Source organism: Drosophila persimilis, unplaced genomic scaffold (assembly GCF_003286085.1).
Source record: "Drosophila persimilis strain 14011-0111.01,24,50 unplaced genomic scaffold, DperRS2 tig00000000-arrow-pilon, whole genome shotgun sequence".
Taxonomy (NCBI): Eukaryota; Metazoa; Arthropoda; class Insecta; order Diptera; family Drosophilidae; genus Drosophila; species Drosophila persimilis.
Genome location: NW_020825288.1, coordinates 14593813 through 14611190, shown reverse-complemented (window position 1 = coordinate 14611190; position 17378 = coordinate 14593813). Strand labels below are relative to the sequence as shown.

Here is a 17378-nt window from a genome sequence, read left to right as displayed (position 1 = left end):
TGTGTGTGTGTGTGTGTACCTCCCTGAATGCGTGCGTGTGTGTGTGTGTGCCAGTCAATGGCGGCATAGAATTTCCACTAAACAAAACAGCAGCAAAAATAAAACACAACTTGGAAACTTAAACCATAAATGCCGGCCAAGCCAAGTCAGACGAAAGAAAACACACTCACACACCAACACGCTAACACAATACATACGTTTATGTATGTTTATGTATGCATACTGTATAAATACATTTCAAGGATGGCATTTTCATGGTTGGACGCTCGAGAAAACGCATACGCCCCGTTGTCTATGTGTGCCTCTTTTGCCATGTTCTGCTCTTTGGCTTTTAGTTATCGTCAAGCCCTGTAAAATGTATAAATACAGAGGACCTGTAATTCCGACACTCCACTCCCCGTCCCTGATTCAATCTACGCCCCTCACCCATACCCTACCATCCCATCCTATCCCCCCAAACCAAACCAATCCAATCCAATCCCATCGCCTGTCCCACGGCAATCCTCTCAAGGCGTTGCCTTGTTAACATGTCGCATATTCCGGCATTATTTACGCTCGCCTTGTCGCTCATCGCACATTTGGCCTGCTTTGTTTTAACGGCTTTTGTGTTGGCCCGGCTATTTACACTGGAAAATGTTGCTCCGCCAGCGCCCCAGAAATTGTACTCAAGTGTTAATATTGCGGGCCTTGGAGAGATGGGATAAGGCCATACGCATTCTACTTAGCCGCCTCGTCTGGCTGACTGGCAGCTGCCTTGATATGACCAGACAATGACAGACAACAACAATAACAGTAGAGCAAAAATGGGCAGGAGGAGTAGCACAGCACAGAGAGAGAGAGAGGGCGAGGCTAGTGCCCGTATCGGTGGAGACCCAGAGCCTGGGGGCAGTCTGGGGCCAAACAATGAGCTCTAAAGGCCATTTGGTTAGGTGTTCCCCGAGTGTTTAGCTTAGATACGAGCCTGGACAGAGTAGGCAGGGGCGAGCAAGCTCCGTGTGGATAAGGCCACTCATAGTCTCTTGACGTCTGTGTGAAAGAAGGCCGAAGGCTTCTCCAATGGCCAGAAGGGGGCTGTGGCCAGAGACAATTAGCCAGAAATTAGATGTTCCAGACGTTGATAACATATAATGGGTTCACTACAGGAGAGCCACAGTCTCTGTGGTCGCCATTGGAGTGTGGAAATTTGATGTGAAAGCCGTTCCCATTCAGGCTGAGGTAGCTCCAGGGATGCCTTTACTCACTCTCTCTCTCTCTGCCTACAATACGCTTAGATGAAATCCCAATTATATTGCCTCAGGCAGCTTGCCACGCCTCCAGTCAGCCGTAACGCTCACCCACACAAACGGAGAGACTCTTTAGCGAGTGGCAAATGCGGCATGTTGACAATTAGTCCTTTAAATTAAGTGGGTGGATCCGGGCTGCCGCAAGGAAGGGCGGACGGGTGGATGGGCGGTGTGCGTGTCCTTCTATTGTGTAGCTCCCAATGAAATTGATTGTGCTTTTCACTGCTGCCCCACATTGCAGGCGAGCACGTGGAAAGTTGGAGCACACCGGGAGCCCAGGCGGAGGCTGTTGCCGAGGCTTTGGCGGACGCTGTGGCTGTGGCTTAAGGTGTTTTGGTATTTGGCTTTGTGACCGGCGGACAATGAGACGAAAGCCGAGTAATTAAGACAGAGACAAACACTCGGGGAAACCACTTAGGGCCAAGCACCAAGCAAAAAGGAAGAGAGCCAGCGAGAAGCACAAAGGACAAAGGTCATCGAGCCACTTGGCTCGTGTTTATGCTCCTTTTATGCTGCAACTTCATTAAATTTTACTTTTACGAGCGCAACAAATCCTTAAAAACATCTCAGAGCCGGCCACGCCCCTCCAGCCCCTCAAGAGTAGACATCTGTAGCTGGAAATGTGGCAGGACAACGGCAGTTTTAATTACTTTCTGCATAAATTTTCGCTCATTTCCTGCTCTTTCTCGCTTTCTTTTTATACACTACTTACCATAAAGGCGTTGCCAAGGCTGGAAGGCGTCCTTTATTGTACAGCAGGCAGTGTCTATCTGTCAAAGAACCGATCAATCCTCAGGGTATGTTATGCTTCGACCTCCGAAGCAGCATTCTCCTCTGGACTCTGGCTATGTCTGGCCTTAGCCAAATGGAAAAACATTTAGTTACAAGCTGACATGGCCTGTATGTATATGTACATGCCATGCATATAGGACAAGGGACGAGTACGAGTACGATTATATACAGATATTCTCTCTGAAATTATGCAAAAGAAAAACGCGATGGTGTCCTCCACGACTGTGGAATGTGTTTTGGCTATAAAGGGAGTTTGGTGGCGTTCGCTTTATGCCCGACACTTGATGGCAGTTTTGGCCAACTGGCGGCTCTGGCTCCGGCTCCGGCTCCCCACTCCCGGACATGTGTGAGTGTCCTTTTGGGCGAGCACTCTCTGTCGGAGTCTGCTGGCAAATTGTTATTTAATTATGGCATCCTGGCTCGTATCCTAAACAGCACCAGAAGTAGCAGTCGTGGCAGGTTGGAGACGGATGCCACCGACTGGTCACGTACTGGAGTAATGGCAAATAAATCAACAGCGGAAGCGTTGCAAGTGACGTGCCACTGATGTGGTTTGGGTTTCGGGTTTCGGGTTTAGGGCCCCTTTTTCACCTGAGAAGGATGCTGCCCTTTTGCCTCTAGGACGCAACAGAGCGTGAAATGATTGACTTTAAAGTCAAATTGCGCAATTTATGTTACAGGTCGGAACCAGAGGCGTGGCCGGAAATGAGCTTTGGACGGGAACGGGCCACGGGCCACGGGCCATAGGGCACATCCCAGCCACGGCTTGGCATGACATTCAATTAACTCGATGCCCGGATCCGCAGGTCGCTCCAGCAGTTCGGAAATTATTCCACTGGTAGCCTGACAGTTGCATTTGCCTGTGGCCTGGCAACTGCCATTTGGAAACAGTCCTTTCTACCAGAGGTGTCGGCGGTTAGGGTTTGAGTCAGAAATAATTTGCTTCTAGTCACAGCACAACTTCCAGTTGCATGTTTAAGTCAGTAAGCGAAAAGTTTGGCCAAAGTTGGAGTCCTGTCTTGTCCTGCCCTGTCCTCAGTCGGAACTGAACCTGACAGCTGCCGGCTGTGATTACCAAATCAAGAAATAATTGCTTGCTTGTCTTGGCCCATCATCGTTCCCATCACCATCATCACCCTCATCAAAATGGAATGTTTCTGCTTGATTTGAGCCTGCTCGTAAGAGTATGTGACCTAAATCCTGCCCAAACACGCGCCTCTGGCAGGTCTCTGTACTTGTCCAAGGACACAGATATGGCACAAACACCTTCACGTCTGTGCAGATTTTGCAGATGAGCTGCAGCTGAGCTCCAGCTCCAGCTCCAGCTCCAGCTCCACCTCCAGCTCGTAAATAGTTTTCATTTGTGGCCAAGCAAATGTGTCAATATTAAGTTAGCCGACAAGCAGCATTAAGGCGCTTTGCGGGATGTCCCTTGGTCTGGGATTCCGGTCGGTGAATGGAGCGGGAAGCAATTTCTTATCCTTTATCAAGGCAACTGTCGCACACAGAGACGCTTGTGTCTGTCTGTCTGTCTATCTGCCTGTGAGTGTGTGTGTGTGTGTGTGTGTGTGGCTTCGTAAGTGCTGTAAAATGTTCGCAAAATCCACTCAAGCTCACAAAAGTCACTTGCCTGACAGCAGGTGGAAAGCAGGTGGCACTGAAGACATCCCAACTTTATCCAAGGGGATGGGCTCCATTTTTACATTTTCATGGCTTCCCCTGGATTACCTTTTTCCCTACTCTTTCGCTCTCCCTCCGGATAACTTCCCCCTTTTCTCGGCCACACAAATAAAGCTGACAGTTAATCCGTAATTGATCTGGAAAAAAAGGTACGATTATGATAATGAAGCTGACAATGACAATGTCGCCTCTTAAGGAAAGCCATCACCTCGTCAAACAGCTCAAGTGCCCGAAAATAACCCCTCGCTGAGGAGGGTTGAGGGAGTCACGTGTTCTTGACCTGCCACCCAAGGAGCCGCAGGAATTTAAATTCTTATTTACCGATAATAAAACGAGCGAAAGGAAGAGAAAGAGGAAGTCGAGTATTCCGAATGGAATATACCCCCGCTCTTCAGATTTCATTTTGTTGCACAAAAGTGGAATTTAATATGCGTAAGACAAAAGAAGAACAAAGAGAATATCTTATGGGTTGCTGGCATATCTTCCTCTTTGCTTTTATGGCTTTAATGCATTTTTGAAAGAGATGAGTTTTAGGTGGTTTGGTAGATAATATCTATGAAAACAGCTACATCGAGTAGAACTAAAGGAGTACCACTCTTTTTTTGTGCTGTAACACTAGTATCCGACTGAACTGAGGTACAATCTAAAGGGGTATACTCTTTACGACCCTGTTACATCCATCTAAACAAACAGCATATACCCGAGTGCGTTTCACGATTACGTGTCATGACAAATGTCCTTGGTCTGGGGAAATTCGTTTATGGAAATGCGTAAAACGCAGAGAAATTTGCAACTTACCTAAGCAGCAATAAGGCGAGGGAGAGAGAGATCATAAATAAAACAATATCATATGAATGCATATTATTACACTCTTGTCCCGGGCTTGTGTGTGATGGAGTGTGTGAAAATGGGAATGTGGGGAGGATGGGAAGATGGGAGGATGGGTGGATGAAAGGATGAGACGGGGCTTTTGCGACAAGTAAACAAAATATTATTTGCTTTTTGCCACGCAATTGTCAGACAGATAGAGGACCCAGAGACAGGTCACGTCCTGCCAGGATATGCAAATAAGCGAGTGTGTGTTGTGTGTGAGTGTCGTTATATATATCCTTGTTCCCGCATCCTGCAGCACACAGGATGATGATTGTCACAGTAATAGGAGAGCAAGTGTAGCGCAAGCCCACCCGCCAGCAGCATAAGCCAAAAGTGAGGGCAAGACCAGGACCTACGCCAGGAGCATACCAAATGTCAGTCGGCAAGTGCGCAAGTTTTCCTAGACGGCACTGCCACGGCAGCAGCCCAGCTTGAGCCTTTGCAGCCGACACAGACACAGACACAGACACTGAAAACTTGCCACCAGCAGCCTCGAGCGAAGGAGCACCCACCACAAGAGCAACAACAACAACGGCCACACAGAGATGGAGGAGACTGCAGCAGGACCTGCGACGAAGAAGAGTGGCACCACACTGTCCGTGGATCGGGCCGCGTTCCTCCTCCTGCGCGTCCGGAAGGCGTTCAAGAAGAAGCGACAGCAGCGAAAAGAGCGACAGTAAGTTGAATGTTTGCCATTACTTAACCATTGGCTGGGGTAGGGGGAGCCAAAGTGGGGCCTGGGTGCAAGGAGGATTTGACAGGATTTGCTAGGATTTGGCTGAGCGCACAAGGCCCATTGAATTGTCAGCCAGCCAGCCAGCCAGCCAGCCAGCCAGCCAGCCAGCCATCCAGTCAGGCATCCTGTCAGGCGAAGGCAAACAGAATTAACAAGTTGTTTGAACTAAGGATTTGGCCGCAATTAAAACCGATTTCTATGCCGTCAAACAAACTTTCATCTTTGCAACAAACTAACTAAAAAAACAGATCGATATGCTACGACCACAAAATAAACATCAATCAAAAGTACACGTCTATTCTTTGGTGCAGTCTTTCAAGTTGCAAACAATTGCAACGATTCAGAGAGATTATCCGATCGATAAGGTGTTTTATTTTGTGGAAATATTTAAATCAAAGCTCTCCTGGATTCAGGAGCTTGAACAAATCCCCGCAGAGACTGATTGGTATTCCAGTGTTGTTTGCACCCAAAAAAGCTTCCATCTGCCTTTAGCATTTTCACGTTTTCCCGATTAGCATTTACCCTTTGCCCTCAAAAACAACCGCGAAGGAGAACGGATATAAATAGAACGAACAATTTTGGGGGAAAACAAGCCAACGCACTTGGCTGGCAGATGCATTCTTGGAATGCATTGTGGGAAGAGCCCTTCAAGTTCCTGATAAAAAACGCCTGGCTCTTAGCGCTAGATGCCTTCAGCCTTTGGTCTGTTCCGGGAAATGGACGCGGGACGAAGATAGGACGGGGGGAAAATGGCAACCGAACCAATCTCGATTCCCATGCACGTCCTGCAGCCGTTGCTCATTTGCTTTCTAGGAACCCTCTAGGACGCAGCTCGTTAGATATTTGCTCCGTTTATTGCGTGGATTCTCTTTTGTGAGCTGCAAAGTAAATTTTCGACATTTTTTTTGTGTTGTTTGCGCTACTGCATCGTTGTAATGAAAATGCTTCTTATGCTCTGGCATCCGCATGCCCATCGTTTGCTTAAGCCCAGACGCAGGACGCAGGACGAAGGACGCGGGTGCTCTGAAAGAATGCCAAGCGGCAAACTCAATTAGGCACGGCCCGGGCCGCCACCCGTTTCCGGGAAACAAACGGGTCCTCAAGTGGGGTGGCGTGGTTTCTTTAAGAACGAATTGCTTTCGCGCAGCTCGCTTTAACCCATTCTAAAGGCAATCCGAAGGAGCAGAAGCCTGGGCTAAAAAGGGCTGCCATCCGATGATTTGATTACACGAGCAACATTTGCTCTAATTATGCACGCACATGTAAACACAGCACCAAATGCAATTACACGACTTACCCTCTCACACACACATGAGCGGACACACATTGGATTACAGGTCACACACAGCGTATGCGTAATTTGGCAAAGCCCTTCGGCTTAGTGGCCCTTTTTACAGACATCCGCCGCCATCGTCCGCATGCCAGGCCGCTGTTGGGCGACATTAACGATGCCATAGGTAATGCCCATGCTGATACCGATGTTTATGGCGGGTACCCGGCACCAGGAACTTCATTACCTCCCAACTGGTGCTGTCCGAGGTGTCAACAGAGGCGTCCCTTAATTGGCATATGCAAATGGGCATAAGGATAATCATTAGGAAGGAAGAATTTCTAATAGAATTAGGAGTGGAACTCGTGTATGTTCAGCTCCTATATGTAATGGGCGTTCCCTAATGAATACCTGTGGGTATTCGCTTTCCGTTTCAAAAGTGATGAAAGATAAATGCGAAAGGTAAATACATGGTGGAGCGGGGTTTGAAAAAACCCAAGGAAAAATGGGCTTTTATCAATATAAATTGCAGCAATTAATTAGAGAAAATTAGGACCTTTTTAGGGACCTGGTTCTATAATAAAATAACTAAAATATATATAAGGTGGAGAATAGTTTGGTTGAATGATTTCTAAACCTACCCTGAGGGTATGGTGTACCCACTTCGTTTGATCCTTTTAACACATGCACTCCTTGCCGACTTCCTGCTCTCATTAAATAACGCCTTTACACCCCACTCCACCCCCGTATGACTCCTTTATCAGGCTGTAAAGTTTTATGTGGCGCCCAATCTTCAAGCTTTTTTACCGGCAATTCTGGCAGCATGTTAACCTTTTCCTCCTGGCGCTGCGCGCCATCCAGCTCTTCCTCAGTTTTGTTTAACCGAAAGGTGGTGGCAAATGTTGTGGGGTAATGCACGATTTACGGTTACGAGTATTTCACGTCAATTATGCAGATCCGCTTTGAGTTATGTGAGTGGGTTGCCGTTGCCCGCCCACTGCTTCTTCGGCCATATGCCGCCTGCCGTAGACCTGCCTTTGCCCTTTGCTTCCCGGCCTTGTTGCGTTCCCCGTTCTGCTCCCCTGCTGTGACCTGTAACAGCTTGCCCTTAGTGGGTGCTGCCACATTATACGACTATAGGTGGGTGCGTGTGTGTGCTGTAACCCTGCGCTTAACGCACTCAAAAGTGCCTTAACATCCTGCAACACCAGGCCTATAAACAAAAGGAGACTAAAGAGGCGTTGCGGTGCTCAAAAAATAAAGAAAATACAACAACAAAAACTACAACCTTTCCCGCTAAAGCGTTGTGTAATTTTCTTTTTATTTATGTGTGGACATTGTGTGTTGTTGTTCGTTTCGCTGCTGTAACTATTTCGAATGTTTTCTTCAAGTTTTCCCCAGACCCCACATCCTCTCCTTTTCCAGCAAGGACGCATATAAATTGCTTACATGATTCTTTTTCTGTGTAACTTTGCTGCAGCTCTTGTCAGCGATGCGAGAGATGAAGGAGTGTGCGATTGAAAGTATTATCCTCCAGGCCCTCGCTGGGGATCTTAAATGCCTTGGGGTTGCCTTGGTGGGAGAGAGATGAGTCGAAAAACTTTGCTGATTTTGCTTCGTTTGGCAGCTACCATTCCCATTCTTCCGCTCCCGTACACAACACAGCCATTCCCAGTCCGATCTGGCTGTGTATCATCATCAATATATACGCGCACAATTCCGTGTTAGAGCGAGGACATGAAGCTGCCAACTTGTGTCGAAACTCTGACAGATATTCGGTCGGGCGCCTTGGCAAAATGTCAAAGTCAAAGTAAATCAAATAAAAAGTTTTCCATTTCTGTAGCTTCGTCCTTTTTGCATACGGAAATATGTAATATCGCAGTATGTAGGGTGTCCATCAGCCTGACAATTGTTAGAGCAGAGCAGAGCAGAGCGGAGCACAGCCGAGCAGAGCCGTGCCCCCATGACGCATCTGGGGTAGGCGTCGAGTTGGGACACCCATTCGAGTGCCAGAAATTCAATCACACATCAAGTTGCACAAATTGAGGGGCGTGGTGGGGTGGCAGCTGTCACTGCCAGCTGGTGGAGGTTGAGAAAGAGGTTGGAGAGATGCTGGAAATAATTTTCCACACAACAATCAAATGTAATTCGCGTGTGTGCGAAAAAAAAATGCGCAAATCAACAGCTGACACTCGCACACCCTCGATGCAGGAAGTGGAATAAGGGATGGGAATGGACATGGGAATGGGAATGGGAATGAGGCGAGGGGCGTGGGGCATGCAAATGAAACGGAAATGGCATCCATGACAATGGAGGAGAAAAATCGTAGGAAGAACTAATTGCATTTCCTTGCTGACACACCCCACTCGTCGCACTTAATATATAATTGCATTAACTTATTATTGTCACTTCCTTTGGCACTTCCTTCACCCTTTTCCACTCACCCTGTGATCTCTGTGTCTCTCTCCTTTCAGGGCCCAGCAGAGCAGCGCCGCTGCGGGTGGTAGTGCGAGTGGCGTTGGCAGCGGAGGCGGCGGCGGCGGCTCTGGGTCGCAATCACGGACGGGCAGCCGCAAGCTGCCGCCGCCATTGTTACGGTCGCGCACCCTGCCAGCCATCATTGTGCCAGGACTTCCGGTCGTCTCGCTGCACACGGATAAGCAAACATTTCAATTGGGTGCGTATACCAGCTCGTGTTTGCCTCTATAATCGCCTTAGCCGTCGTCCCTCGTCAAGCCCAGGACCAGGCCATCCATCCATGAATGCCATAGCAGAATTTAAATTTTATTTTTAAACAAACTGTCAGCTCTCTTTCCCTCTTTCTCTCTTTCTCTCTTCTACTCTTCTCAGAATACGAGTAAATTGTGTGTAGTTATTTGGTTTTCTATGGAATAATATTCCATGGCCATTTTCTGATTGATCAGAAAGTAAAGAAAAAAAAAATTCGTGCAAATATTCCTTGTATTCGATGCAGAAAAAAATGCAGTATTAAATCGCATCGAGGGCTATGAGCTAAAGGCTAGATAGAAAATCCCAATACACTTGCAGATTAAAAATAGAAATAAAACTCCACTGCCAGCTACTGACACTTTTCCCCCTTTTTCCATTTTTATTAGAATTGAATTACATTAAAGGAAAATCTACCCTTTGAAATAAAAAAAAAGGACAAATGAATGAATAATTTATACGCTTCAGAATATTTCTATAGCCAATGAGAACAAATGTGGGTACCATTTTAATTGAAATTGACAGTTTTATATATAGACCCATTAAACTACAAATTGAAAAGTTTTCATAGAAGGTATTCTGAGTTGATTTATTTTATTGGTATCTTTCTTTGGTCCCATGATTTCTATGCAGAGATATTTGCTACAAAAAAGTTGGAAAAATCCTTAAAAATAATCATTGAATGATCATTTTGGCTGACATAGCAGGCATAGTCCATTGATAGGATAGATAGGATAAATACTAAAGATGAAGTCTTTCACAGACTTGCCAATAAATCAGCTAGAACAACAGATTCTTTAACGTGCGTTTGCAAATTTCTAGGAAAAATGAAATCACCCTCTGGCAAAGGGTATTAAAATACACAAAGTGGAATAATGAAAATGGCTTTCCACAGTTTCCACGAGCCGCAGGCCGTTCGTTGCGTGGCCACGACATGTTATGGCAGAAGATTTAATTAAAAACTTTTGACAAGTTTTCAGCTCGAGTTATGATTAATATTCGTACGAGTACCCGTGCACAGATTAAAGCAGAGTGCAGCTTGCACAAAGACCACACAAAATCCATATATCAATGTGCGCTCCATTAACTGATTTTTCATTCTCCATTTTCCACCCACACAGAGGAGCGACTGTTGGGCAGCAAGAGCCGAAGTGGCAGCGCCAGTGGCCATCGCTGGTCACTGCTCACCCGTGCCGGACACAGCGGCGGTGGTGGTGTTGCTGCTGGTGGTGGTGGCACCGGCCCCGGCAGCGGCAATCCTGGCAACGCCACCAGTGCCACAAGCAGCAGCAACAACAACAACAACACGCATCTGGCCAACAACAACAACACACTGATGGTTAAGTCATTGAATTTGCCAAAGGATGATACCAATCTGGTGTATCGTCGCAAGTCCTCGGGCAGCACACCGCACCACCACCAGACCGCGCACTCCACACTGCAGCAACAGCAGCAGCAGCAGCAGCAACAGCAACAGCAACAGCAACAGCAGCAACAGCATCAGGTGCAACATTTGGGGGACAGTTCGTTGTTCCAGCTGTCGGATGATTTTGAGTGTCATGCGGATGGCTCCCTGCTGCTCAGGTGAGTAAAACACTTCTCTCCAGCCGGGCTGTATTCATTTTTAATTGTACATTTCCTCGGCAAGGATCCCGGCCCCACATGTGGTGGCAGCGCGTGCCTATCGTCTGGCAGCCAGAAAGCGTGCCGCAGCCACCTCGGAGGCCACCACACCGCTGGCCAGAGAGCACACCCTCCACGAACTACCGCTGGCCGAGGCATCGGCAGCATCTGGCTCTGGCTCTGGCTCCGGCTCGGGCACGACCTTCACTCGCCTGGCTAAACTGCTGCATCAATCAAGTGGCTTCTCCGGCAGATCCAATCTGCAGCCGCCTCCCGGTGACACCACGTCTGTGAGTCTGGGACTCGGTCTGGGTCTGGGCGAGGATGCGCCCCGTCGTCTGTCCTGGGAGAGGTGCGTACTTGTGTAATTTATGACATCCTTCAGCACTAACCATCACTGTCAACATTCACCTTGACTGGCAGAGAAAGAGGTAGAGAGATAGCGAGATAGCGAGAGAGGGAGAGAGAAAGAGAGAGAACGGTTGCAATTAGCTAATTTCATTTGCACCCAGAGCAGCGGTGGCAAGCTGATCTCTGGCATGCCAACACCTACCTCCTAATGGCTGGCCACACATGAGGTTGTGACGTTGGCTGGCTGGATGGATGGATGGTGATGACAGGCGAGCAGCAGCTTGCCCTGCGGTCGAGTGTGGCATTTGTCTTCATTCGCTTCAATTCGCTTCACTTCACGGCGGTCTAATGGAGACACATGCAGTCGCAAGATTAACACACGCTCCAACAAAACCCCCAAGACAGAGACTCCTCTCGATGCTGGTTTAATTAACGTCAGGTGCCCAGTCCCTGTCCCTGTCCCTGCCCCCTCTCTACCTTTCTCTGTGTAGCAGAAGCCCAACTCAGGTCCTTGGCCAGCAGTCAAAGAACCTTTGGGAAACCAATTGATTTATACGAACATCAGACTAATTGAAACAGATTCAAATTGCATTGCTAGAATGGTCTGGCGTAGTCCGACCTGTGTGGAGAGATTGCATAAAGACACGGGTACACTATATATTTTCTTTAAATTTATATTCATTTTTGAAGATTGGATGCAGTACGAGTAGAAGCAATTTGTGATACAAACTTGTCTTGTTGACTGAATAAAATAATTGAGCAGCGGAAGAAGGCACAGAACCACATACATCCTGCAGACCTACCTCGGTCTGTGTCTGAGTCTGTGTCTGTGGTATTACATTCTTGTTCGAGCACAAGTCCTTGACGGGACTTAAGCAATTTACGAGCTGCAAGATTGCGCCTTGAACTATGCATTTGCCGGGCAACGCCTGAGCACAGTGACCACGGTCGAGTGTGTAAAATCATTTTGGCAAACATGCCACAGATACAGAGAGAGAACGAGACCCCTCTCTGGGCACTGATTGCATCGCTGCCACCCGCCCAGCGTGATACACAAGAAAGAACCAAAAAAAGATACAAAAGAACGTCAGTGGCCAGGTCAGGGTGCTCCTTTACAAGAGACTGTGCTTAAACTTTGATATTTTAAAATGCAGAAAACCGAAACACAAACTCAAACCCAAACAAAAAGGGAGAACGATTTTCGGGCGGGTTATTGTTGTCCGAGTGCTAGTACTTTACTTACTCATTCTTCTGCTGTTTGTTTGTGTTGCGTGTTGCTAAATTTAGAGCCAGAAAACAACGCAAATGGCAGCTGGAGCAGCTATCAGCAGCCAGAAGAAGCCAGAAGCAGCCAGCAACCAGCGATTCGCATAATAATAACTGCAGAGCAGAGCAGAGCAGAACACTGAGTAGAGGCTACGGCTACTCTTCCTTTGGGGTTTTCTTAGTCCTCACTGGCTTAATTGTGAATGCATTATTCATGAGGAAGTCAGACCCAAGAAAAAGGAACAACAACAGCCACAACACGAAGGGAAAGATGGTAAGCGAACGAACAGTGGGGCCAATAAAACAGTGTCCTGTCCTGTCGTGTCTCCTGTCTCTTTGTCCCAAGTCCTGATGCTAAGGATAAAGTTTTGTGCGTCTTGTCGTCTGTCGCCTGTGTTCTGCTTCTGTGGCACGGCGGCACCATCCAATCCACCATCCAACTAGCTAAGGCAACACAAGATGCCACTGGAAGTTCGAGCAAACGAACCATAAATGAAATTGCGCATACGTCATGTGGTACACGTACACTCACAAAAACACAGCCGAAGACAAATACAACGACAACACTCATTACCTTCAATGTCTGGGAGGGGGTGGTGTCTTATGTACTGTAAAATTTTATAAATTGCATGCAACTCGGCACAAAAAAAAGAAAAAAAGAGAAGGAGAAAAAAAGCTTAGCTAAAAGCCTCGACAAAATGTCTCGCTGCTGATGTCAACATCAATTTGTGGGGCATCGTTGCCACATTCTGCTTTTGATTTACTTTCCGTATCACTTTGGGCCCGTTTGATGTCGCCAGAGGAAACGGCTCCCTCCCATTGGGGAAGTTTGTGTATGTGATCCGCATAAAAGGTCACCAAATTGGTGATGGAACCAGTGCGTATACCAAAATGATTATGTGCGTCGGAGAAGCCAGGCAGCTGTGCCAGCCCCCGAAAGAGTCAATCGGACTATCGAATTCATTAGTCCAAATGTAGGCCGAAATTGACCAAGAGAATGCGAGAGAAAACTTTGTCGGCAGAGCCAACCCATATCGATTTGCAGCCACTCCCTTTCTTTCCCACTTATATTCCATTTGTGTTCCTTTTTCCGTTGCTAATGCACTATTCACTCACCCTCAATTACGGTGCAGTGGCCAACAATGCCATGTCCTAGACAATTTCGGTGCTGTTCGGAGTCATCTCTCATTAGGGGAATTTCACACAAAAGGCAGGCAGTGGGGGACCCCCCCAGTGACCCAGAAACACCTTAACAGCTTGAAGAGCGGGTGCTGTCTGGCCACGCAGAAGGATTCTGTATGTCACATATGGCCACAGAACATGGCACATTCCCTGGAAATTCGCTTTCACAGGCGGCTTTTAGACAAGAGTAAATAAGGAGGCCAAATGGCAGACAACCAACGGGCATGGAAAGACACTCAGAGCAGCAAGTGTGTGTGTGGCATCCACTGGCAGCGCATACTCGTATACCCGTTCGGGAGTACACGAGCCTTGTATTCGGCCTTGTCATGGCAAATGCATGGTTATGCTTGTTGTTTCTATATTTGGGCAAACATCGCATGGAGCGCCCACTTCCAATCCCCATTTGACTCTGCTCCTGACTTATTGCCACCAGTTGGCAGCCGGTTAAAGTGCCCGACTGCCACCCTGCCTGCCACATCTATGCATAACCTAATAACAATCATTATTATTGACTAGGCACCAGCACAGCCGGTGGTTGGTTGGCAAATACGAGATGCAATCGGAAGGGGTGGTCTGCTGGCCCATCTCTATCTGGCTGTCATCTTTCATTCCACCCTCAAAGACAGCATGAGGTTGACAACTAGTCGAGGAATCAGGCCAACTGGGGTCTCGTCTCTTTCCCACTCTCTCTGCCTGTCGCCTGCCATGAAATGTTTCTGTGGCTTCGGAGTTGCTTGTACTTCTACCCTGCCCCTCCCAAATAAACCCATGCCCACACCATCAGCCATCAACCGGTGATGACGAGCACAACTTTTTACCCAAGAGTTCACTAAGCGAAGTCGAGAGCAAGGAGTAGTGTTGTTGGAGGAGCTGGAGTTGGGGAATCACTTCGTTTGTTGCCTAAAAGCGTCGTCGTAATTTGATTGAATTTGCGTTGATTAAGCGTATTTAGCTGTTGGCAAATTATGAATGTGTTTAATTGCAAATTTCCTCAACTTTGTCTCGGAGAAAGGGACAGACATTCCCCCTTCGCCCCTCCGGTTTATTATGGTTTCGGATTAACAGAATTACTGCTTGTACAAATGCATCTATCCGCCCAGCACTCTCGACCCCACCTTCCACCAGATCAAATTAACTCTACTAATGATGGGAGGGGAGGGGGGGCTATGTTTGTCGACAGCTTTTGCGGTTTTAATTGAAAATGTTGCGCATACGACATGTTGTACATAAATATATGTCGCATGTATGGGTCCAACTTGGAGGACAAATTTGTGAACTGACTGATGCGTTGGCACAGGGAAACTTTGCTCAAGGCTATGGCGGGTTTAATGTGGTCGACTTTTCCAACTTGACTCTGATTATGCAAATGCTCTAAATGTGCCACAGAGTATGGGTGGAGGCAGAACTCAATTTATGTGCGGCCTGAAAATTTGATTTAGTGTGTTGCAAATATCGTACATATACGAAAGCAGAAGGTTACGAAATAAAATGGTTTTGAAAAGCCAACACAGTTTTAATTAAGGTCTATGTTTATGAAACTCTGACGAAAGAGGTTTGAGGGGAGTCCATTCCGATCCTTTCGCTACTAAGTATGAGAGAGTATGAGCTTCTGTGTTTCCGAATTCAGTAAATCTCCTTCTAGTTAAATTACCTGTACATGTACATGTTTTTGCAACGCTTCTTGCTACTATGAACGATGGTAATTTCTTCTCGGAACTGATTAACTATTCCTTGTATTTTATAAAGAAAAACATTTGGTATTGCTTTAAGAATTTAAAGGAGCGATGGGCTCTATGCATTTTTGAGAGTGGGCCAAAAAAAAACTCTTAAATGTATGTTATTTTTGCCATTTTTGGGGATTCGCTTTACCGCATTCGCTTGTGCCTCATATACATACATATATGAGAATGAGTCATGCACAGCACATGTATGTTGCTTGTGCAATTCTCCTCTATATTCTTTTGCAGCATTCGCCTGTGCGTCTCAATGAAGCATCAATGTACCGAGTCATGCACAGCACATGCATGTTGCTTGTGCATATTCTTTTTCAGAATTCACTTGTGCCTCTCGAGCGTGCCCACCGCTCCTTAAAAGTATTTCTATACAGACGACTCAAGACACCCAAGCAGTCTTCAGCGTGGTTTATTTCAATCCTATACAGTTGAATGTAAACATCCAAGTTAAGCTGAAGTTTCAGACCATCCCGAAGTGGCCACATCAATCCATTACCAAGCCGCTAAGTGAGGCGTAAATTGCAGTTTACTGTGACCTCTGTGTTTGCCCATCAACTCCATTGTTTGTCTCGATTTGCAGGCCATAAACTTGGCAAGTCATAGTCAAGAAAATGCAAAGAAAATGCCAAGAAAGGCCGGGAAAAACAAGCAGCAAGAGGAAAACTGAAGAAAACTATTTGTATTTAGCTTGAATGAAGAAATATGTTCAGAGGCGAGTGTGGTGTATGCGTCGACTTTGTCGGCATTACCCACAGCACGGCAATAGCGCCAGCTGTCTGCGCGGGGCTTTCTCCAATCGCGTGGCCATAAAAAACGGTCACATTATGGCCAACTAGGCCGGCCACTGACCGCAACGGGGCAACGGGGCAACGTAGGCAACGGGGTAACCGGGTAACGGGAGAAGTTGGCGGCAACACTTAATGGTCTGTGGGTAGCTCATTAAAATGTCCGACAGCATGAAGTAATTACGATACTTTATAAGCTGTCGCCACTTTTACGCGGATCTCTGCAGCATAGCCACTTACCCCCCGACCAGCAGGGACTCATCCTTTTCCGTCTCTTTGATTTCTGTTTGCAGGCGCAAGGACAGCAGTGCACTCCAGCGTTCGGCCAGCATCGACTCCTTTGCCGAGATTGTGTTTAGTGACCTGCCGCGCCCCTCGCTGGCCGTCACGGCGCCAGGTGGTGGTGGTGGTGGTTCCCCCTCGCCGTTCAGCAAGCGGCCCTCGGCCAGCAGTCTCTACTCGACATCCTCCTCCGGCACCACATTCGGCGCCCAGGCGCAGGCCCAGCTGAATGTCAATTACGGCGACCTGGGCTTCGGCTCTGGAGCTGGCTCCGCGACGGGGTCGAGTGGCGGCCACCTCCACCACCAGCACCATCCAGGAAACGGGAGCAGCAGTGCCAGCAGCAGCCGGCGGGAGAGCATGCTGAGTCCATCCTCCACCAGACGCTCCAAGCTGACCAGAATTATAAACGGTGAGTGCTGTGACAGGGAAAGGGGCATGGGATTCCTACTTAGTTACAAATGCAGCACGGGCAATGCGTGCCATATTGGTGGGGAAGTGGCAGTGGTCCTCGTCATCAGTGGCTCATCGGATCCGTGCGGCGGCTTATTTATTTCGCTGCAGCCACCTGATTGAAATTCAAATGCGCACTCGAGCGGACCGGGTGGGCTGCCCGGACAGGAGCGGCATTAAATCGATTGCCACTTGGACAAAGAGCTCACTGTTCGGCAGTGGCTCACGGCTCAAATCTCAGAGCTCGAAGTTGAGCGACTTCCCAGCAGGACACCGAGCGGAATAAATCAGCTGAACTAAACAAAAATTGATACATTATGTACCATTTTCAAGGTTTAACTC

The 17378-nt window shown here is 47.6% G+C and overlaps 1 protein-coding gene across 3 annotated transcripts in view; it reads left to right on the top strand.

Annotated features, from left to right (window-relative positions):
• The window catches only part of LOC6588012, a 42430-nt gene that overhangs the window by 8552 nt on the left and 16500 nt on the right, over positions 1–17378 (top strand). For 2 of the 3 annotated variants that reach the window (XM_026988681.1, XM_026988677.1), the window contains exons 2-6: positions 4885–5304; positions 9109–9311; positions 10483–10945; positions 11010–11336; positions 16595–16995. In XM_026988681.1, the coding sequence (XP_026844482.1) occupies positions 5174–5304; positions 9109–9311; positions 10483–10945; positions 11010–11336; positions 16595–16995 (1525 nt within the window). In that variant the 5' untranslated portion in view covers positions 4885–5173. Of the gene's footprint in view, positions 1–4884; positions 5305–9108; positions 9312–10482; positions 10946–11009; positions 11337–16594; positions 16996–17378 lie in introns of those variants that run through there. The other variant, XM_026988686.1, reaches the window with a different exon arrangement.